The sequence below is a fragment of the Scyliorhinus canicula genome, chromosome 9, assembly GCF_902713615.1.
Source record: "Scyliorhinus canicula chromosome 9, sScyCan1.1, whole genome shotgun sequence".
Lineage (NCBI taxonomy): Eukaryota > Metazoa > Chordata > Chondrichthyes > Carcharhiniformes > Scyliorhinidae > Scyliorhinus > Scyliorhinus canicula.
Genome location: NC_052154.1, coordinates 34,554,066 through 34,578,639, shown reverse-complemented (window position 1 = coordinate 34,578,639; position 24,574 = coordinate 34,554,066). Strand labels below are relative to the sequence as shown.

The 24,574-nt window shown below is 44.4% G+C and overlaps 1 protein-coding gene across 2 annotated transcripts in view; it reads right to left on the bottom strand.

Moving 5' to 3' along the window:
• Positions 1–6,128: 6,128 nt before the first annotated feature.
• Positions 6,129–24,574, bottom strand: part of spire2 (spire-type actin nucleation factor 2) — a 92,292-nt gene continuing 73,846 nt past the window's right edge. Inside the window, exons 9-15 of one of the 2 annotated variants that reach the window (XM_038806503.1) lie at positions 22,501–22,714; positions 18,570–18,706; positions 16,408–16,545; positions 15,250–15,317; positions 14,583–14,610; positions 12,072–12,187; positions 6,129–6,723 (exon numbers count right to left, since the gene is read on the bottom strand). In XM_038806503.1, coding sequence (XP_038662431.1) covers positions 6,519–6,723; positions 12,072–12,187; positions 14,583–14,610; positions 15,250–15,317; positions 16,408–16,545; positions 18,570–18,706; positions 22,501–22,714 — 906 coding nt within the window. In that variant the 3' untranslated portion in view covers positions 6,129–6,518. The remainder of the gene's footprint in view (positions 6,724–12,071; positions 12,188–14,582; positions 14,611–15,249; positions 15,318–16,407; positions 16,546–18,569; positions 18,707–22,500; positions 22,715–24,574) is intronic. The other variant, XM_038806504.1, reaches the window with a different exon arrangement.

The following is a 24,574-nucleotide window of genomic DNA, read 5'->3' as shown; positions in this document are numbered from 1 at the left end:
CCCCCCAACCTAAGGTCCCATCCCACCATCAGATGTCAGACTCCCCTTCCCCCACATCCCATCCACTTACCTTACAGTTACCTTCTCCCTGGCCTCTTGCAAATGAACCTTTAAATGTACCTGCTTTACCGCACCTAGTGCTACAATAAAAGAGGTGGGGTGTTGCCCTCCCTCAACTACACTGGATCTCACCTGGCCTAAGTCAGAAGGTTGGGGGAGACGGATATGGAAGAAATCTGGCCTAGATAAGTGGGTGCAGAGTGATGATGCTGATTGCAGTTATGGCCCAATGTGTCAGGGTGGTGATCTTGGCCTGCAACTTCCTGAGTGAGCATCTCCGGCGAATTGCCATGCTGGAAGGGCTTACCCTCACTGAAATACCGCAGTCCATGTCTCACCCAACCTTCCTCTCTCAGACTGAGTGAGACAGGAGCAGTGAAGCATGCCCCCGGCTGCATCAGCATGGAGTAACTGGGGCGCAGGGAAGAAAGGAACGCCAGCTTTTTACAGCACTAGCTGCCGTAAAGGAGGTGTTTAATGGGGTAATTTAAAGAGAGATGGTAAGTTTCAAAGGTAAATGGATCCATCAGGGGTAGACCGGGAGGGAGATTAGGGGTGTCAGACCGGAGGGGTGGTCATCTGTATGGGGGCTGTCCCGTGCAAGGTTTGATCTGGGCGTTGAAATAGTTACTCTGGAGTTGGAAGTGATTTTTTCCCTCCTAACTCTTTCAGAGTAACTATCAGGGTAAATCTGGCAGAACCATCTGAAGTTAGCGATTCAAACGTTCCTGCCAGATGGTTCCCAGTCCAGTGCAATTGTCCAGAGGAAGTTAGCGCTTCTGGGCAATTGCTGAGTAAATCCCTACGTGGGCAACTTGCAAGAGGGATTCCCCAGTGCATCATTGGGGTACCCCTGAATGCAACACTGGGGTACCAGGAAGTTATGGGCTGTTTTAATGAAAATCACATTTGACCGGAAATGTTCATTCTATTCCTCGCTCCATAGATGCTGCCTGACCTGCTGAGTATGTCCAGTATTCTGTGATTCTATTTCACCCCTATCAGACACATGCTGCTAACTGAAGTGATTCAAACTGTTGTACACTAGTAAATGAGAATTACTTTCTTTATGAAAATTTCTGTGTACAGTTACCAGGATCAATTCTAGTAAAAATAAGGAATGGCATTAAGGGGACATGTCCTGACCATGTTGACTTTAATGAGCAGTGACTTGTACATTGAGGCGTCAAACTGCTGTCAGTGTGAAACGCTGACAGCTATATATGGAATGTCAGTGAACAGCATTAAACACTGACCGTCAAGCCTCTGTCCACTTAGTGGGCAAAAGTCTCCACCTCCGCGATAGTGAAGTTACCAATGAGGCGGAGAATCCAGCATGAAGGATTGGCGCCCATTTCCGATGCTCTGTCCCCGTGCTGGCGTCAGGATCGAGGTTCGCGCACCGCACCACCTAGTGGGCCGAGCACCATATTCTCAGAGCCCACATGATTCTCTGGTCCTGACAAGCATGGCCCTGATGCGATGGACCAAGAGGGTAACTCTTTAAGAGAGTTCTCCCAAAGTCCATCCAACGGCCACCCACCCCCACCAAAATGCAAGAGCTGTCCATTCCAGCTCCACCAGGACACCCCCCAGCCGAGACCCCCTAAATAAACAACCCCCCTAGACACTTGCCAAATAAGGAGATGCACTCCCCCTGTAGCCACCTGGGTTGGCCACTTCCCGACTTTAAAATGGAGATCCGCTAAGAATGCAGGGAGAAATGGCCAAACGCAGGAAAACAAGCAGGTGCAAAATCTCCTGTCTATTAGAACTTGCAGAAACCCAGACAGCACTGAAACTGACGACCATCTACATATTGATGAGCGATCCCCGGGAACAATTGAAACAGTTAAGATAATCGAGGCCAAGCCAGACTCCTCGGCGCCAGCGTGAGCCAAAACAAAGGGAGGCCAACGGACACTTAGGAACCGCCCAGCGATCAGGCAACAGCTCCAGTATTGGAGAAATCGATCCAAGTGATCAGAACTCAGTCCAATCACTTGGAACCAGGTACGGGGTCCGCCCAAAAGGGCGCGAAGCCCCTGGGGACTATAAAGTAGAGTCCCCAAGTTCAATTCGTCCTTCTTGGCAGGGTCTCTCAGCAGCTCGAAACAATCCTTGACCGTGACCTGCCTAGCAGCTGCACCAACCAAGTAAGTGTCCAGTCAACGCACGCTACGAGATAGGTGCTCCTAACCCTTAGTCCATCCCAGCTGGAAGCCTGCAGACTCAGAAGCGAACAAAAGGCCATTTGTTCCCCTGACCTGGTGGGCCAGTTTCCAAAGCTAAGTATTGGCCTATTAGCGTTAGTGATAGTCTATTGAGTAGTATTTTATGCATGAGTAGCGATTGACTGTGTATATAATAAATGTGTTTTGATTTGAACCTTACTAACTGGTGTATTGAGTTATTGATCAGCACTTGAACTTGAACCTCGTGGTGGTATAAAGATACCTGGCAACTCTAGAGCAAAGGTTATAAAACAGAGAAATTAAGTGTAAAGCACACTTAGCAACACCCCCCACAGAAGAGAGTTACACCCATCAAGGAAGCCCCCCCCCCCCAAAGAGAGACTCCTGTCAGGAAGCTGCCTAGAAGACCCTGTCAGGAGGCCACCCAGAAGAGAGCCCCTTGTTAGCCCTCCCCACCCCCTCAAAGAAGAGAGCCCCCTGTCAGGAAGCCCCCCAATAGACCCAAGTCTGTAAATCTGAGGGTGAGGAGTTGAATTGCGCAGGGGGGTAGTGCCCAGCCACGGGACTTCGCTATTGTGCCGCCCGCTCAAAATGGAATGACATCTCAATAGCGGGATTCCCTTGCAATCCTCGCCATGCATAAATTTGCAAGGTGAAGATTGGGAATCGCTTCAGCTCTGGCGGGAGAACAGTCTCCCAAACGGAAAATTTCAAAACAGCCCCTTTATTTGATGTTAAGTGTTTTGCGTACTCATCAATAATCTTCATATCTTACAATGCATGATAAATTTTTTTAAATGTTTACATTTCTGCATCTTTTAAAAACAATATGTTAATGTAAATTTGCATACTTCACTTGCAATCTCTAATGTTCTGTAGCACCTTGATTGTTAACAGAAACAGACATCAATGGAACCTCCAAATATTAACGTACAACTTTAAATTATTAAGTATTTTGATAAATAAGTGGCTGGACAGTTTGAACAGTTTTATTTAATTCTGCAGTAAATAGAACTTATATTTACAGGGAAAAATACATACATACCAAATAAATTTTACATTATGTGTTGGCCAGCAGGCCCTACATATTATTTTTAGCATGCCATTTGACTGAAATCCAGTCATTATACACAACACACATCCCATTAGTCCAGGGAAGCTGTATTGATAATTAAACATATTATTTTCTTATATTGAAAACTTCTAGCACTGAAGTTTTCTTCTTCATAAGTTCCTTTGGTGAGGTGAAGATTTTCATTGCAGTGCAATGGCTTAACCAGAAGCTAACAACTTTGCCCCACAGCCTGCATGATTTCTGTGACTGCAAGAGTATTGCTTTGAATGGACAGCTGGATGGGCTCATCACACACATATGCATGTCTGATGACTTAGTTTGAAACTATTTTACTCCTAGATATGGCAGGTCTTTGAATCTAACTGAGGAGCTTCACTGATGATGCAGTGCATGCCTGTGGGCCCTATACTGTGGAGGGGCATCCGTAAAGGTGTGATGTTCCATTGAGTTGCTCTTGTATTCCTGATGGCTGCCCTGTAGCATGCATTGCATCCAGGAGGGTGGCCACAGTAAACCTTGGTAATGTAAGCAATCAGGAAGCCTTCAAGCCCATTAAACATTACCATCATGCACTTCCCTTATTAGGTCACCTTGGTTAAAAATTTTAAACATGCACAAATGCTAATAAGAAACATTATGCCAGAGTAGGATAAACCACGGAAATACTAGCTGCCCATATTGATATGCTTATACATTTAACAGTATATATAGCAGCTGTACTAGTGTTCCTGAACAGATTTTGTCACAATCAAAAGCACTCTTACAATCCATATTCAATTATCTGATCTCTAAAAAGCTGAAGCAATATTCAGCTTTATAAACTGTGAACCATATGGCTGGGATTCTCTGGTCCACCAGCTGTATATTCCTGGGTGGCGCACCCTCACGGGCAGCAGGTTTCTCCATACCCGCCACCTGCCAATGGGATATCCCATTGTGGCCACCCCATGCCGCCGGGAAACCCGCAGACGTGGGTGCTCTGCCGGCGCAATGGAGAATCCCGCCGGCGGAGAATCCCGCATCCAATGTTCCACATTTCCTGACACTTGCTTTTTCATGTCTTAATCACTGAAGTTTCAAATCAATGAGTCTGCAGCCCATTCACTATTTGTTTTTGTACCTGTCAATAAAAAGGTCAAATCACGAGATGGGACAGCATTAAAACAATTCCAGGTTTGCTTAGGAACAGATACGCCGATAATTTTAATGTTAAATTTTTTTCCCTAAAGTCCGAGTTTCCAAGCTTCATTAGTTGTTTACTTACATCATTGCAGTTGGTGACTATATTGGCAGAACGTTGCAAACATTGCTTTCCATTATCTGAGAAAAACAACTAAACCCCAATCGCTTGGACAAGTAATAATTACACTGGAGCTGTGATTTTTAGAAACACACAAGAACTTTAGGTTTGCGATATTAGTTGAATCACTTGGGTTTTAATTTTGTGATGCTCTGCGAGCTAAATATTTTCTAGCATTGTCAGTGTTAAGTGTCCATCCCAAATTACTGTGAAGTTCCGGAATACCAATACAAAAGATCCAGCTGAGTACTGATATGATGTTCAAAGCAGTTATGCTACTTTTCTATAATTACTATATCATGTAAGCACTGGTTTATCTAACTTTTAACAACAGATATACACACTTGTCCAAATATATCTGTAGATCGATGAGGCAATTACTAACACTCAAAAACAGTGTTTTTTTGTAAGATTCCTTACTAGCGTACTGTGACAACGTCCATCAAGTGGAGCGAATGTGCCAAAAGTAATATATGGGCATTGCAGCAGCCAGTCAGATAACTGCAGCCAAAGGAAAAGTATATTTTTGCTGCCATTTGCTCAGGCTGTTAACTCTGGTAAATCAAGTAAAAGGCCCAAATATAATATCTAATTTTGAGTTCCAACTGGCCTTGCTTGATCTCTTTCCAGGCTTCAGATTCAAAGCTATTTGATTTACAGTGCGATCTCACAGATGTAACGCAGCTAGGGAATAACAAATCATCCTAGGCTACACTAAAACAGAATTAATTCTCAATGCTTTTTAAATTGTAAGGAGCCTGATGCAAAACCATGGCACAGGACACAAACATGATCCCCAGTGTCTAGGTTCACAGGTAAAGATGATTAAGACAGGGACATCTATTCAAAGAATTACAACAAAATCCGCTTGAAGTAACACCTGTGGTTGAACCCATAGCACTTAAGAAGATGCTAGGTTAGTTTAAGATGTGTAACATCGAGACAATCTTAAAGCTTGCACTGAGTATAGAGCATAATGAAGTATCCAGTGTAATAAAGGTAAAGTCGCCATAGTCCCAGGTGACCATTGGCTGCTTTCCCCTTTGAGGGGGGAGATCTGACTGGTGGTGATTTAACCTGAGGATCACCACATCTCAGGCGAGGGGCAAGGTTGAGAATGTGGGCCTTCATGAATAACCTCCAGTGCAATAGAATTGAAAGATTATCAGGAGGTGCTTCAGGAGCAAGAAAGCATTGAAAAAATGGCACAGTGAAGCCTGCAGGAGATTGTATCAAGCAAATAAAAGAAAAATAAATATTAATGAAATCATTCAAAATAAAATGAACAAAAAAATAACTTTTTTTTGCATTTCTAAGCTGACTTAGCCTCTTGCCCCAGTCAAGATAGCCGAGTTTCAAACTCTCAAAATCAGTACTTCACTGGCGATCCCCCTCTCCCCCCCCCCCTCTCTCTCTCTCTCTCTCTCTCTCTCTCTCTCTCTCTCTCTCATCTCTCTCTCTCTCTCTCTCTCTCTCCCCCCCCCCCCCCCCCCCCCCACCATCTCAGAATTCAGAGCTGCTTACAAGCAATGGATGAACCTTTCAGATTTCACCCACGTTTCAATGTCTCCAAGCCCAGGGACTCGTTTGAAGCTTCCTCATTTTGCCTGGCTGCTGCAGTAACTGAGAGCCATGCATCAACGAGCAAGCGTTTTAACAAGAAAATGTTCATCCTTACATTGTGACCACCGTAAACACCCGACTCATTTGTGTCCTCAACCCTCACATTTGTCACGCCTACATGAGATCAGATGACATGGGCACTTCTTTGAAGCATTGCATATTGTTCTTTTGGGAACTAACATCAGCAAATGTGGCATGACTGCCGACAGCTTTGGCTGGCATCCTCTGGTGATCAGAATACGATATGTTCTTGTTCTGTCTTTCTTCAGGATCTTGTTGAGCGTGCATACATAGACTGGGCTTTCCTCATGGGGGTATTGTTCAGAAGGTCCACACTTTTACGGCTTGAATTGATGACGTCGGCAACAAATTTTGCGCACTCAGCGCAAACATCTTTGAAGCTACAGCCATGTGTGTAAAGATGCGGAAATTCCTGTTCGACTGACCGATGACTGAGACTCCTCAGAGACCTGAAACAAAAACAGGACTTGAAGAACCAAGTGGTGAAAGGTGTATATATATACACATGTCAAAATACTAGGTTCTTTTACAACTCTTGGTAACCTTGCTATACCTAGCTATCAGAATACTTTAGTACCAACTCAAACTTTACGTATTTCATTTTAGTCAGAAACTTTTTGGGTTAATTACAGCACTAACAGTGATTTAAATGAAGAATAGTATCTAGCAACCTATACATTTAATATTTTAAAAAATTTTAATTAAAAATTTTTTTTTTTCTTTTTTTTTTAAAAAGAGTACCCAATTCATTTTTTCCAATTAAGGTGCAATTTAGCATGGCCAATCCACCTGGGCAGCACGGTAGCACAAGTGGATAGCACTGTGGCTTCACAGCGCCAGGGTCCCAGGTTCGATTCCCCGCTGGGTCACTATCTGTGCGGAGTCTGCACGTTCTCCCCGTGTCTGCGTGGGTTTCCTCTGGGTGCTCCGGTTTCCTCCCACAGTCCAAAGACGTGCAGGTTAGGTGGATTGGCCATGATAAATTGCCCCATTTATCTTTGCATTCTCCTTTAATCTTATATTCACTCCTCCATGAAATGAAAATCGCTTGTCACGAGTAGGCTTCAATGAAGTTACTGTGAAAAGCCCCTAGTCGCCACATTCCGGCGCCTGTCCGGGGAGGCTGGTACGGGAATCGAACCGTGCTGCTGGCCTGCTTGGTCTGCTTTAAAAGCCAGCGATTTAGCTGAGTGAGCTAAACCAGCCCCTTTCCTTGAACCTTTCATCCCGTTGGCTCTACCCTCTTTGCCACATTATTGGTTACAGCATTTTCAATTGCCTGGATCCAGCTCCTTTCTTTAAAACTCTCCCTCTCTCTACAAAAGTACTCCTCCTTTAAAAAAACTACCAGGACTTTTGTCAGGCCTCTTCAAATTCTTTGCTGGCTCAATCGATATTTTCTATTTGCTTTCTGGAGAAGTATTGTAGAACATTTTGAAGTTGTTAACTGTTTAGTTTAGTAGCCTTTCTTCACATTGTCCTGTTGGAAAACACCCAGTTCCAAGACTCTTTCAGTGAAGAAGAAGCTTCATTGGTAAGCACTGCAGATGCTCCACTTCCGTGGGGCAAGCTTTTACAAACCAATTTCACACAGTTTGTCCTAGTTTCAATTTTCCCAGTGGCAGACAGTTTCACCCAGAGGTCCACTGACAAAACTGCTGGAACAATAGATCACGTGCACTTATCAAAATAGAACCCAAAATAATTAAAATTCTACATCCAGCAGTTCCTGTAACAGCCTGCATTTTCCAAGGATTATGCAGATTCTTACAGAGCGGTTAATTTCCATTCACAAATTGTGGCTTAGAACACCATAAAAGCTGCATCGCAACCACAGATCCAGCAGCACAGTTCTGAATGGCACGAAAAATACCAACATTGTCTGATATAACATTACACAGTGGCAAGAAAATCCAGCTACATAAATTGCTTATTCAGCCTAATTGAAGCCTCTTCGTCCTCTGTGACTCCGAGCTCAATTTCAAATCCCATATACTTCCACCGACACAGCACCACCTGTCTGAGTGCTGACAAGGCTGCTATATAAATGTAATGCATTGTTGTTGCAATTATATAATTTTTTTTAAACGAACAATTTTAATGAGGTATTTTTGGCATTACAAACAGCAACAGTATTAAAAAAATGTACAAAGAGCAACAAACATAGTGCAATCACCGACTCCCATCCCTCCAAGACCTGCCTTTTTGATCCCCTATTCTGCGCTATCCTAACCGCCCCCCCCGCCCCCTCCCTGCTGACGATTTGTTCTCCGCGAAGAAGACGATGAACAGTGACCCTCTCAAGGCGAACTTAATCTTCTCTAGTCCGAGAAAGCTCGCCAAGTCAGTTAGCCAGGTCTCCGACTTCGGGGGCTTTGAGTCCCTCCAGGCTAATAGTATCCATCTCTGGGCTACCAGGGAAGCAAAGGCCAGAACATCTGCCTCTTTCTCCTGGATTCCCGGGTCTTCTGACACCCCGAAAATCGCCGCCTCTGGACTCATTGCGACCCTTGTTTTCAATACTCTGGACATGACGTTCCCAAACCCCTGCCAATATCCCCCAAGTTTTGGACACGCCCAGAACATGTGAACCTGGTTTGCGGGTCCCCCCGCACATTTTACACGCCTGTCTTCCACCCCAAAGAATCTACTCATCCGGGCCACTGTCATGTGGGCCCGGTGGACCACCTTGAATTGGATCAAGCTGAGTCTGGCACATGTTGCGGTCGCATTGACTCTGCTCAACGCATCTGCCCATAGGCCATCCTCCATCTCACCACCAAACTCCTCCTCCCACTTACGCTTCAGCTCCTTGGTTTGCGACAATTATATAATTCTTTTTTATAAACAAACAATTTTATTGAGCTATTTCAGGCATATCGAAAAAGTGACATTGTACAGTACAAAAAAAAGACGACACAAATTAAACATAGTGCAAATCACGGCTCTGTTCACGCATGGACCAACCTCAATATCCCCCATATCCCCCTACTCTACTCTACACCCCCACCCCCCTGCTGGCGCTTACTCCTCTGCGAAGAAGTTCAGGCGAACCCTAATAGCGAACCTCTCAAGGCGAACTTGACTTTCTCTAGGCCAAGAAAGCTCGCCATGTCCGATAGCCATACCTCAGCCCTCGGGGGCTTTGAGTCCAGGGTTTCTGCCCAAATATCGTCCTCCATCTCCCCCCCCCCACCCCCCAAACCCCCCCCACCAAACTCCCCCCACCCACCCAACCCCCCCCCCCCCCCCCCCCTCTTCGGCGGGAGACGTGGGAAGGACAGCACCAGTCTGCGTACAAAATCCTGCACCTGTAAGTACCTAAAGTTGTTCCCTCTCACCAGTCCAAACTTCTCCTCCAGCGGCCTCTTGCTCGGAAAGCTCCCTTCCAGGAACAGATCCCCCATCCTCACAATCCCCGCCCTGCACCCTCCACGCCAATGACAGTGGGAACGCATCCCACTTCCGGACCTCCTCCCTCACTCGTTCCACCAGTCGGGACAGGTTGAGCTTATGCAACCTGCCCCAGTCCCGTGCCACCTGAATCCCCAAATAACAGAAACTCTCCCCCACTAGCCGGAACGACAACCCCTTCAGCTTACTCTCCTGCCCACTCGCCTGAATTACAAACAACTCGCTCTGAGCCATGTTCAATTTATATCCTGAGAACCGGCCAAATTCCCTCAGGATTTCCATAATACCATCCATCCCCACCATTGGGTCCAATATATATAACAGCAGATCATCTGTGCATAACGAGACTCTATGTTCCATTTCCCCCACGGACCAGCCCTTTCCAGCCCCTAGTAGCTCTCAGTGCAATTGCCAGCGGCTCTATGGCCAGCGCAAACAACAGAGGGGAGAGAGGGCAGCCCTGTCTTGTCCCACGGTGCAGTCTAACGTAGTCCGATGCCGTCCTGTTCGCCCTTACACTCGCCTCCGGGGCCTGATATAATAGCCTAACTCAGTCGATGAACCCTGTCCCGAACCCGAACCGTCCTAGTACCTCCCACAGATAATCCCACTCAACACGATCAAAAGCCTTTTCAGCATCCATGGCAACCACCATCTCTACCTCCCTCCTCCCCAGGGGCATCATAATCACATTGAGCAGCCTTCTTAGGTTGGCTACCAGCTGCCTCCCCTTTACAAACCCGGTTTAGTCTTCCACAATTACATCTGGTACACAGTCCTCAATTCTCGTCGCCAAGATCTTGGCCAGTAACTTGGCGTCTACGTTGATCAAAGAGATCGGCCTGTATGACCCACAAGCCTTCGGGTCCTTATCCCGTTTCAGAATAAGCAAGATGGTGGCCTGCGACATCGTCGGGGGTAAACTCCCTCTGTCTCTTGCCTCATTGAAGACCCTGACCAGCACCGGCACCACTAACCCGGCAAATTTTTTTGTAAAACTCCACTGGATACCCATCCGGCCCCGGGGCATTACCCGACTGCATGACCTTCAGGCCCCCCAATACCTCTTCGATCCTGACCAGGGCCACCAGTCCGTCCACCACCCCCTCCCCACTCTTGGGAAGGTCAGTCCGTCTAGGAATTGCCTCATCCGCCCCGGTCCCACGGGGGGGTTCCGAAGTGTACAGCTTCCTATAAAAGTCCCTAAAGACCTTGTTCAGCCCTGCCGGGTCACCCACTGGATTACCCTCCCCATCCACTACCCTATTTCCCTAGCCACTTCCCTCTTCCTTAGTTGTTGCACAAGCATTCTACTGGCCTTCTCCCCATGCTCATAAATCACGTCCTTTTACCTTTCTAAGCTGCTCTCCAGCCTTGCCTGTAGTTAGCACCCCAAATTCGGCCTACAGCCTCTGTCGTTTCCTGAGTAACTGGCCTCGGGGATTCCGCGTAACTCCTGTCCGTCCATGGAATTTCCTTAATCAGTCTCTGCCCTGTCTGTCCTGTCCCTGTACGCCCGGATTTAAATCAGCTCCCCTCTCACCACTGCCTTCAGCACCTCCCAGAGCACCGCTGCCGAGACTTCTCCAGTATCGTTCACCTGCAGGTAATTCTGCATGCATTTCCTCAGCCTCTCACACACCGCCTTGTCCGTGAGTAATCCAACTTCCAGCCTCCATGGTGTGCGCTGAAAGCTGTCCTTACAAAACTGCAGGTCTACCCAGTGCGGAGCATGGTCCGATATGGCAATTGCCGAGTATACTGCCCCCACAATTCCGGCCAGCAGGTCCCTACTCACCACAAAGTAGTCAATTCGGGAATACACCTTCTGGACTGCGAGAACTCCCTTGCCGTCGGCCGGCTAAATCTCCACGGATCTGCTCCCCCCATTTGCTCCATGAACCCTCGAAGTTCCTTTGCCATCGCTGGCAACCTGCCCGTTCTTGAACATGACCGGTCCAGGCTCGGGTCCAGGACTGTATTAAAGTCCCTGCCCATGATCAGCTTATGTGAGTCCAAGTCGGGGATTTCCCTCGCATCCTCCTAATAAAATCCACATCGTCCCAATTAGGGGCATACACACTGACCAGGACTACTCTCACCTCTTCGAGCTTACCCCTCACCATAACGAAACTGCCACCCCCATCCACGACTGTGCCTCCGCCTCAAATTGTACCCTTTTATTAATCAGGATCGCAACCCCCCTCGTCTTAGAATCAAGCCCCGAATGAAAGACCTGACTGACCCAGCCCTTCCTTAACCTAACCTGGTCTGCTACTTTCTGGTGCATCTGACAATTATATAATTCTTAATAATTCACTAAAATGAAGTCCAATCGAAAGAAAAATTCAACATCTAGTTCAGCAATAGTCCAGATACTTACTGAGATTGGAAGCATTCATTGGTCTGAGTTGCTTGTGTCTGGCTGGTTCCCTGAATAATCTCGAAACCCACAGTGTAAACTGGTATATGTGCAAGTTTCTTGGAAGGAATCTTGATCTGCAGTAAATATAGAGTTATTTTTTTTGTAGTTCTATCATAGACATGCCACATGTTTACCTCCATGTACTTAGCGTTTCTGCTCACGGGAAGAAAAATGCTCAGCCAAGATCTTGGTTCTTCATGCAAGAGTAATTTATATGAAAATCAAAAAAAAAGTATAAAGTGCAGTCTTGAGTAATAAGTTAGGAAGAAAAAAGTTGCCTGAATCAGTTCTATCGTTTCATATTTGTCTGGGCAGCACGGTGGCACAATGGTTAGCACTGCTGCCTCACAGCGCCAGGGACCCGGGTTCAATTCCGGCTTTGGGTGACTGTGTGGAGTTTATCCTTTCTCCTAGTGCCTGCGTGGGTTTCCTCCCACAGTCTAAAGATGTGCAGGTTATGTGGATTGGCCATGATAAAAAAATTGCCCTTTAGCGTCCAGGGATGTACAGGTTAGGTGGGATTACAGGGATAAGTCGGGGGGGAATGGTCTTTCAGAGGGTCGGTGTAGACTCAATTAGCCGAATGGCCGCCTTCTGCACTTTGGAGATTCTATGATCTACAACCAAAGCTGCACAAGCACTTTCTGTGTAAGGACTGTATATGGGGAATGGCAAGACGTTTCATATATTAGAATAAGCCAATTAATGGTGCACTGTTCAAGGATTGATTCTAATTTAGTTCTTCTGATTATGGCGACATGCCCTTTAAAAGGCACCTCATATTAAAAAATTGTTAGCGTGCTGCAACAATAATCCTCGGAGGTCTTGTTGTGCAGTGGGTAGCGTCCCTGTCTCTGAGCCAGAAGCTCCAAGTTCAAGTCCCACCCCTGGACTGGATAGCCAGGGAAGGTCCATTTATAATGCGGTCAAACAGTTTTGAGTGTCAACCTGCAAATCCTTCCAAACATGCTAATGGTGGTAAGAGCAGGAGGGACTGCTGATTAACCACACTTGACATAGAGTGGTTCCCCTCAAGCTTCAAGTCCCTGGTGACTTTATGCAGGAATTACTAGCTATGGAAGCAAGACAAATGTCTGACTTAGCACAATTGGAATTGGACCAATAACCCTAGCGTACTTCATACTACCATAAATAATTTTGCATTTATAAATGCTAGTTCTTTTTTGTAAGGACATTATAAGAAAAATCCTCTCCAAACTAGAAATTTATTTCAATTCAAACAAGCATAAACCAAAACATTAACAAGGCCGCCTGCACTTTTATTGCATTTTCTCAACAGTGACCTTCCTTTATGGTAAATGCATTTGAAAACATTTTATAAATGTCCAAAATATCAAGCCTGAACTTTCTAATGGTAATTATTGATTGCAAATCAGTGTACCACTTCCAACCAATCAAATGTAATATTTAGGAGTGTCAATATGTTGAGGGGTGTCAGGAATCTGACCACCCTCCTGTTACTGCCAGTTTCATAAGCATGTCCTTTCGTAGGAAAGGGAATTACATAAGCACCATACAATCAGCCAGTCTGCTTCCAGGGGCTGGTTTAGTACAGTGGGCTAAACAGCTGGACTGTAATGCAGAACAAGGCTAGCAGTGCGGGTTCAATTCCCGTACTGGCCTCCCCGAACAGGCGCCGGAATGTGGCGACTACGGGCTTTTCACAGTAACTTAATTGAAGCCTACTTTCAATGATGTGCGGGTTAGGTGGATTGGCCATGCTAAATTGCCCTTAGTGTCCAAAAAATGTTAAGTGGGGGTTACTGGGTTGTGGGGTTAGGGTGGATACATGGGCTTCAGTAGGGTGCTCTTTCTGGGGGCTGGTGCGGGCTCGATTGGCCGGATGGCCTCCTTCTGCACTGTAAAATTCTATGATCTATGATCTACTTGTGATAATAAGCGATTATTCTAGTCTATTCAAGGATCTTGTTTACTGCTACAATCTTAGCTCTAATATATCTGGAATAATACCATCTTAGATGTGAGAAATCAACCTGAATCATTATCAGCCTTTAATCATGTCTCTGCCCATGTTCCATTGAAATTGACATGCCTGGTGCCTGGACACTCTCACCGCTGAAAATTCATAAATGATCATTTACTTCCTAATCATGTCGGTTGTACAGGGAAGTGGATGTTTGCAACACACAGTATTTGAGTATTCACTGCCCCTGAATTTGCACAATGATGATCAGATAATCATGCAATGATTGAATCAGGGGACATACTGCTCCTATTTTGAGGGTGCACCCGTTTAGTCTCTTTTGCCAATAGTTTTAGGCCTTTTTATTCTGTATTGCAGTGTTAATAACCAATATGCAAAGAGTCACACATTTGAGCCAGAAGTTTTTCTTTGGAAAATATGTGGATCAAGATTTAATGGATCAGATTTCTGTGGTGAAGTGCTTATGGACTTCTTTATCAAGTAACTTTTGCAATAGCTCTTACCTTTATATTACAAGAAGCACAAACCGATCTAAAGAGAAGGAAAATAAACGTGTTTTTAAAATCACAGGAAAGTGTGTTAGTAATACAAGAAAGTAAATGATCTAAACTAACAACATTTAATAAATAAGGCATAGACCTTGAGACTAATTTTCATTTATTTTAAGACCATAAGATATAGGAGCAGAATTAGGCCATTCAGCCCATCAAGTCTGCTCTGCCATTCGATCATGGCTGATATGTTCCTCAGCCCCATTCTCCTGCCTTCTCCCCATAGCCCCCGATTCCCAAGAACATCAGATTTGTGCTCGAGGTGCTGTTACCTACATCCATCTAGCATTTGAGGTTTGAAATATGTTTCTAAGGTGTCTTGATGAAATCAAAAATCTTTCTGGGGCGTGATTGTGCACTTGCTTTGTGTAACCCAGCCAGGTTGTCATTAAAATACACTGCCCAGTGTATTTCCACATATAAAGGAGGGGAGGGAATGAGAGTCTTGTCTGTTCCCTTATATCTTTACAATACCCTGTTCTTTCCAGGATAGCCATGGTCATGACTGAACTAGTGGATTAACTGGAACACTGATAGAATATTTAGACATTTTTATGGAATTCTTAACTAGCACGTTTGCAGTAAAAAAAATAAATAGATGAACTGTTAATCAAGTTACCTTTTACAAAATAAACATGCTGAGGGCCATGAGAACAAGGGGAACTTCACCTTACAGCAGCAGCACACCTGCATTGGCAAAGAGCAAAGGTAAGATGATAGAACCCCTAAAATCAAAAGGATGGAACATAAAATTCGATTTTACAAAATATATCCATGAAATGCAATGTAGGAAACAGGAATTCATTTCAGCATTGTTGACCATTTTCACTTGTGACCCTAAAGCGTATTAGCAGATAAACTAGCACTGCAGGAGAGCCAGAGGAGGCAAAGGGAAGATTGAGAACAGAGTGCAAAGCATTTATTTCTTCATGTTTTCCTATTGCTAGCTATAGACTCATACCAAATGACTGCTTAGGAATATTTGAGCTGGGGATATACTTCGCACTGTAGGTAAAGACAAATTCTATTGTATTGGAGTGACAAAATTATCATACGTTTATCCAGCAAAATAATTTTAAACAAAGAGTGAAATATGTTCCCAGATGTGTATCGGTTACGTCAACAGTGGACCAAGCTTGGAAGTGGCTGCATGGTAAACAACGATGTTTTGCATCTTGTTCAAATATGCCAATCAGGACCGCGTTTTAAAAGTTAAACAAGCCAAAAACACATAATCGAGGATAATGAGAAGAAAAGTTTCAAATTTACATCCAAAGGAATATAATCCTCAGCATTTGTAATGGATATATTTTCTGATGTGGCTGAGTGGGAGTATTAATCTGGTTTGCTATCAAAGGTAAAGGCCCAGCACAAGATTACTGTTTGCAGATTGGAAAGTGACAAAGAACAAAGGGTCTGAAGTCAGTTTAAGATTCCCTCTCCTTTTGTTCAGTAACAGCTGCAGTTTCAACCTCAGCAATGGATGCTGATCCGGTGTACGTGTTAGCTGGGTTTCCAACTAGTACTGCACTCACAACCTTAGAAAATACTGGCATGCTGCCCGTCTCACTTGTGATTGAGATGTGCATCGCCGTTTGATTAGGACAAGATAGAATTGATGTGTGAAGCTCAAGGCCACCTGCCTATGCTCTCAAACCACTGGAGTTGACATGGTGCTGAATGAACGGTTTGACAGAAATGAGAGAGAGAAAAGAAGTAGAAATTGAACAATTAGTGATATCATCAGAGAAGTGAGAAAAGCGCACAAAACACATGCCTTTCCCTTTTTCAGGTTGTTGTAGAGATCTTTGCGTTGCAGGAACTTTTCCATTTCAGCTTTGACCAAGACCTTCCGAACGTTGATAATTTCCTCCACAGTTAGCGCCAGGGTCTCGACTGGGTGACTGAATTCTTCCTGCAAAAGAAAAATATTCCATACTTCCTGCACCAAGCTGACTCAAATTTATGACGAGGGTTTACCATGGTGACAACAGAAAGCACAACAGATGCACAGCTCCCAAGGCTGAAGCATTTTGAAATCTATCGGGGCCACGTCACCCAAAGGATTACTTTTTAAATTGAACCTTGTGCCACAACTGGTTCTCTTGTTTTTTGAGAAAAATAATAGCTTTATTCTGACAAGATCTGGAATTGCATGCGACAGCCGTGTACTCTCAATGCACACTTGTCACACTCCGAGGCAGTGACGTAGCAGTGGGCCAGTTCAATATGAAATTAAAAATAAACAGAAATGGACCTTGTGGAGACACTTAAATAGCTACACAGCGGGAAATGGTGGGAAAAGGCAGAGCATTCGGACGTGTATCTGCAAGTGCAACAAACAGTTGGTGATCTTGTATCTGAAGAGACCGATGGCAGTCTGTACTGCACTGATACAGGACGGGAAAAGAAAGATCAACCCTATAATAACGGAAAATTGAAACTGCTGCAGATTATTTAATTCTTCAGGTATGCCTCATGATAATTGTGTGAAGAAAAAAAAAAGAATTTTCAGAAATAATTCACAGATATTCAGTCTGCTTTTGGGGTATACCAGTATACTAAATCTTGTCTTTTAAAAATTGCAACTCTATGAAAATCTTTGATCTGCATCGTATTCAAACAAAGCCTTTATCCTCTGTGACCCTTGTGCCCACTACCCACTTTTCTCTATGCCTCAGCTTTAAACTCCTTGTAATAATGTACAAACCTCTCCATTTCACATCCTCAACCTCATTCAGTGCTCTTCACAGGATTCTGGTCTCTTTTGAGCAATCAGTTCTTTTCACTAATTTTGCCAACAGTGTGAATCTGTTGCATTGAGGCCACATTGTGTCAAAGTCTTGCTAGCTCTCCGCTCTCTGTAATATCTTTTGTTCCGCAACTGTGGCCCCAGGTTCAGGTTTACAGCAGGCTCTCCTGGGCTGAATTAACAGAACATTTCACAAGTCTCATTGTGCCAGAGGGGTGGACCTTCACAGACATGTCCTGCCCAACAACTACAGCGTGGCTTGAGTGGGCATAGCTTAAGCTTGCCCACTCTACTCGGTGACAGATGTGGGCAAGGCAGACCCTATCAACCATCAAAGCACTAGGCATTGCAGTAGCAGCTTCAGGAGCATTTCCTAATCCAGTTTATAGCAGTACAGGACAGCAATAGTCCAGACCAAGCAATAGTCAGTCAGAAATGCCTGGATAGGCTTAGGAAGACATACTGTCATTAAGAGAAGGCACTGGAGTTAAACATAATACGCGTTTCGATTGACCACTTATAGGACAATATATTGATTTCACTTCTTTCATGTTTGTCCAGAATTTACATCTAATGGTGGAGAATCAGGTACCGAGAGATCAAGAGATTCATAGTCGTTGGAGTAATGCGGAAGATAATATTGGTGAAAGTGTATATTCCACATTGTTAGCTAAATGGATGGGTCAGGTATTTAGTTGAATATCTTCTCTATGACAGCTTTGCACACTACTCTTGCATGTTGTTAAGATCTTTCAGCAAGAACATCCTCTTAAGCCATTGTTAGTGCACTGATCTAGCCTTGTTTGTGGATGGACCTCCTCTCTGGTTAACCTCTTCAAATAACAAAGTTATATAGCACATTGGACACAGTGATCTTGAAGACCCCCAGTAGGTTGGTATTGCAAATGCCTCCTAATATGCCCATGCATGTAACAATGCTTCAAGATCCCAATATTTGGCCTCAATAGAAATTAAAATTGGAAGAGGTGTGCAACTGGCAGCTGATCTAAGATTGCCCCATTTACAACATCAGCAAAGTTAAAATGAGTCCACTACAAATCAAACACCACAATTAATAATCAATCAGCACAGACAGATCTCAAATGTACAAACTGTTCTTACAGTGAAACAGCAGTAGACTGCTGTGAAAATAGGCACAAAGCTTGCCTAATAGAACAGGCACTCACCAGCCACTGACGTTTGGAAAAGGTTAAACCAGTCTCTGGAATACCCTCCATAGACTGACGGTTGTCTATTACTGAACAAGAATCGGTGCTTCGAGCTGCCTGGGTATCCATAGGCTTCATCGCTGTATTCTCACCTACTGAAATGTATAAACAAGTGTTTGTAGGAATTTGCGACAGTGGAAAAGCAAAATCAAAGCTGTATTGTTTTTAGCAATTCTCTCCTGTCCCTTCCTCCTCTGAATGTGTTAACATCTTTGTGAATGGCCTCTGATTGTACATGGCCATTCTTCACATTCACACCCAGAATCAGACGACAATTCAATCACAAAGGACCACCAGCCAAGTCCAATTCCGCCCTCATCCAACATCCACACTACCAGTTTGCATGGCTGATTTTCTCCTTCCTAACGTGGGTTCCGGAGTTTGGATGAGAAGGTGAAAACTGAGAATATTCTCGAGCTCTATGGCTGAGCTACTCAACCCATTAACCAGATGGGCAACCAAGGAGAGAAAGAAGCAATAGGCAAGAAAAATATGCACCTCACAGAATTTAACAACCTGTGCAGTTTATACATGATTTTAGGTACTAATATATGGACCCCACACCTAAACCACACTGGAGCCTGTGAGCTCAACTTTCTGGTCAAACATTTTTTTCAAAAGTAAAAGTTCTCTCATCGTTCACAAAAGGTTATTTTTCTTATTCAGAATAAAAGAGATTTAGCTCCTTGAACTTTACCTTCTCCATTTAAAAATTTTTTTAAGTACCCAATTCATTGTTTTTTCCAATTAAGGGGCAATTTAGTGTGGCCAATCCACCTAGATTATAGAATTTATAGTGAGGAATGGGGCCATTCGGCCCATTGAGTCTGCACCGGCACTCTAGCCCATGCCCCCACCCTATCCCCATAGCCCAGTAACCCCACCTAACCTTTTGGACACCAAGGGGCAATTTATCATGGCTAATCTACCTAACCTGCACATCTTTGGACTGTGGGAGGAAACCGGAGCACCCGGAGGAAACCCACGCAGACACGGGGAGAAAGTGCAGACTTCACACAAACAGTCACCCGTGGCTGGAATTGAACCCGGGTCTCTGACGCTGTGAGGCAGCAGCGCTAACCACTGTGCTGCCCTACACATCTTTGGGTTGTAGGGGTGAGACCCAGGCAGACATGGGGAGAATGTGCAACTCCACAAGGACAGTGACCCAGTGACGGGAACCTCCTGCATTCTAACAATAACGCCACTTTAAAATGTCTTCATTATCTGTAAGGTGCTTGGCTACATACTGAGGTGTGAAAGGCACTAATTAAATAAATGCAAATCTCTTCTTCTTGATATGAGCTTATGATTTAAACAGAAGAAAATTTGCAGCGCCTTCAATTGCCAAGGCCCTAAGTTCTGGAATACCCTTCCTGAACCTCTTCACCCCTGTTCCTCATTTAAAGAAACCCCTTAAAATCAGTTTCTTTGGTCAAGTTTAGCCACCTGTCCTAATATTTCCATTAGGATTCATGCCAAATTTTGTTTGTTAATGCTCCACTGAACAGCGATAGGACACTTTACTCAGTCAAACGTCCAATGTACACATGAGTTGTCATTGTTGAAATTCAAGAAGGATAAGTCCTCTATATACCAAAACAGGATACTCACCGTATCACAAAAGCTTCTTGAAAACATACACAAGCTATATTTTCATGAACATACAATGAATAATAAAATGTTTAAAGGCAAGATGGTGATAAAGAAAGAAAATGCACCTAAAATGATCAGCTCAAGTCCTCGTCACTTCAGTTTTACTTTCTTTGTAACAACACTGTCCACGAACATAAAGCACTTTATCAATTGCTACTGTTACTGTTTAAGGGCTATAAAAGCTTTGAAAACAAAACCAGGGTACTGAAGTCAGAGAACTGTTACATGCTTGCATTACCCGAGAATCTGGATAAACCTATGCCCCAACGTACCCTCCCTATTCCACGGCAATTTCTACTGCAAGTACAGGACATGCAATATCTGCCCTTTAAACCCCTTCCCTCCAAACTGGATTGGCTGCTCACAACATGGACTCCACTACATTCATAGAATCATAGAAACTCTATGGTGCAGAAGGAGGCCATTCGGCCCATTGAGTCTGCACCGACCCTTGGACAGAGCACCTTACCTGGGCCCACGCCCCGACCCCATCTCCGTAACCCAGCAACCCCACCTAACCTTTTCTGGACACTAAGGGGCAATTTAGCATGGCCAATCTACCTAACCTGCACATCTTTGGGCTGTGGGAGGAAACCGGAGCACCCAGAGGACACCCACGTTGATAGGGGGAGAAAGTGCAAACTCCACACAGACATTCATTCGAGGCTGGAATTGAACCCGGGTTCCTGACGCTTTGAGGCAGCAGTGCTAACCACCAAACGCAGACTGGCTGACTGCTTTGAGCAAACACCTCTATTCAGTTTATGCTTCTGGCTATTTATCATTTTCATTCCCCACTTAGACCTCTGCCGTTGACCACTGACACTGCTCTGATGAAGCTCACTGGAAGCTCGATGAACTGCAAATCTTTCCATTAGACACTTTTTACCGCCTTCTGAACTCAACACAGAGTTCAACATTTTGGATCATAGCTGCTGCTATTTCTTTCAGATAGCCATTGCCAGCAATGATTCTGCTTGCTATCGTCATGTCCAGCAACTCTCCATGCAGCATTTGCTTCTTCTATTGTTCCATTCCTACTCCATTTTGCCATGTATTCTCTCCTGTCCTTCACCCTATCACAGACCTTCCCTTTGGTTCTTGGCCCTGAACCACACTCCTCCTTTCTCCATCTCACTGATTTCTTAAAACCTTTTACATCTCTATCTTGTCCAGTTCTGATTAAAGGTTTCTCTCTTCACAGATGCTGCCTGACCAGTTGGGAGATTTCCAGAATTTTGTCTGCAGTATTTTGCTTTTATAATTTTTATTTTAAGGGCAGCCAATTGACAGAATATGGGGTCTACAGGTGTTAAAAATGCATTAGTGTCAAATCTGAAAAAGAAAGGTGGTGCTTCATTAGTTCATCGGCAAAAAATGATTAAAACCCCAAACCCCTACTATCTCCTGGTTCTATCAGTCTCACTCAGCTGCTCACTTTTATCAGAATGTCATAACTTTGAGACTCAAGCTGATTGTCAACAACTTTGGAGTCTTGGATATTAGCCTTTCCTCGGATTGCCACTTTGATGTGGTGGGGAGGCTTGAATGTTCCGATCCCGGAGAGCAAAGCTGACGGGAATCTGTTCCTGGCAGGGTCACCCATAATGGTACGGTCAGAGGGGGGGACCAGACAAAGCTCAACCCAAAGCCAGTCCTCAACGCGGAACAGGGGGAAGATACTCGCATGGTATCAACGGCTGCGATGGCGGATGAAGGCTGCAGCAATAAGGAGATCCCCAGTCATCGAGGTTTCCTTGCCACTGGAAATGGATCAACTCTCTGTAAAGGACATTGTGTCTGCTGATGTGCAACGGCATACGCACTTTAAAAGATGTCCCGCACCAGGCGTCTACCTAGAGGAAACCAGCACCCCCCACACACAGCAATCTAGAGTCCACGGGCCGATCGATCCCACCTCCCGGAAATACCTGCCAAGTATGTGGCTCAGCAGCCATGCAAGAACCTACAGGATCCATAACCAGTAACACAGAGTTTCTTAGGTGGACAACCATACCTGTTAGTGAGTGATCGCCGAGAAGCATTAGCTAGGACACTTCACTGAATATTGGGGTGGGGAAGGTTTCAGACGTTATTCTTTTATCAGTAGTCACAGATCAGCAGTCACGCAAAGGCCTCAATACTGATTACAAGCTCTCTAAGCTAAAGGAAACATTGCATCATGAATGAGCAGTTTCTCCATGGGAAAACGGTAGTAATCACATTAATTTACCTTTGTGCAGGGACATAGCTCCAGTTAGCATCACGGCCTCTGAATACAGTCTTGCATCTGAGCTTTTTGACGAGAGAGAAGCAGATTCGGATTGTGACAGAGCCAACTCAGTCTGTAACTGGATGAGATCATGTTCTGAGAATGAGCGATCACGTTTTAAAGGAACTGGGGAGCTGGCAACCCTACGCATCTCTCCACTCGGTGACTCTTCCTCCTTTTAAAAATAAATAATGCAACTGCTCAAATCTGTTCAGGAATTGCTTCTGATTACCCCCACTTATTTTTTTTGATATACATAGAACAGTACAGCACAGAACAGGCCCTTTGACCCTCGATGTTGTGCCGAGCAATGATCACCCTACTCAAACCCACGTATCCACCCTATACCCGTAACCAAACAACCCCCCCCTTAACCTTACTTTTTAGGACACTACGGGCAATTTAGCATGGCCAATCCACCTAACCCGCACATCTTTGGACTGTGGGAGGAATCCGGAGCACCCGGGAGGAAACCCACGCACACACGGGGAGGACGTGCAGACTCCGCACAGACAGTGACCCAGCCGGGAATCGAACCTGGGACCCTGGAGCAGTGAAGCATTTATGCTAACCACCATGCTACCGTGCTGCCCCTTATATATAAAGATATATAATCTTTATTGTCACAAGTAGGCCGACATTAACATTGCAATGAAGTTACTGTGAAAAGCCCCTAGTCGCCACATTCCGGCGCCTGTCCGAGTACACAGAGGGAGAATTCAGAATGTCCAATTCACCAATCAGCACGTCTTTCGGGACTTGTGTGGGAGGAAACCGGAGCACCCGGAGGAAACCCACACAGACACAGGGAGACCATGCTGACTCCACACAGTGACCCAAGCCGGGTATCGAACATGGGACCCTGGCACTGTGAAGCGACAGTGCTAACCACTGTGGAACCGTGCTGCACCAAAAAGTTAGAAAGTATTACAAAGTTATAATGGAAATTAATGGCCTATTATGAGAAAAAGTCACAACAGGTGTTAACATCCTAGCATCTAGAGTATTGGTGGATCTATTTGTGATCTCGGACATCAGCAGCTTTGCTCTCATGTACATTTGATTTGACTAAAATAATCAATACCTCTTCAGCTTGCTCATAATCACAAGTAGGATTAAGCTATTGTTTAAAAAGATTAGATATGGAGAAAGCATTTCTAAGGCTTTGTATGTACAATATTATAGACCAGTGGGACTTTTATTTAACACTCAGAACTTTCATAAATGGTCAGGAAATTAACATTTGAACATAACCGGCGAGGCTGTCATTAACACTCATCCATCGTCATCAGAGTGGCTTTCTAGTGCACTGCAGAGGGCGGTTAAGAGTTAACTGTTGCTGTTGGACTAGAGTTACCTTTAGGGCAGACCAGGTAAAGATGTCAATCCCCAAAAGACATTAGTGAACCAGTTGTTTTTTTTTTCAATAATTCAGTAGCTAGAAATTCATTATTTCTAGAACTATTAAGCTGAGTTCCAATTCTCTAGGCTGCCATACTGGGATTTGAATTCACATTGTGGCTAATTGACCAGCAACTGGTGTTAATTAAAAATAATAAAGCAATTTAGTACAACTTAACCTTAATTCCTATGAATCAGTCCCAAATGCTCCCTATTGCGAATAATGAAAATTCCCACCATTATAAGAGTAACTTATCTACACTGAATATATGATGATTTCTCAGTAATCTGGTGCAAAATAAAAGGTAATAGTAATTGTTATTGCTGCAGTACCATAGCACTCTCAAAGTCATTAATTATCTGCTGTCAGGTACTTGCACTCCACAGGTGAAATTTGTTAACTCAGCCTAACCTGTGAAGTCAAACAAGGACTTTTAGGAATACAATCAATTAGTGATTATGTTACTGAGTTAGCAATCCAGAGACACGGGTGACTAATCCATGGTAGTTTGAGGATGGGAATTCAGTTTTAAACTTTTGGAGATAAAAAAGATCAGTAAAAGTGAACATGAGGCTGCCAGACTGTTGGTAAACCAAGCTGGTTCACTAATGTCTTTTCAATGACAATATCCTT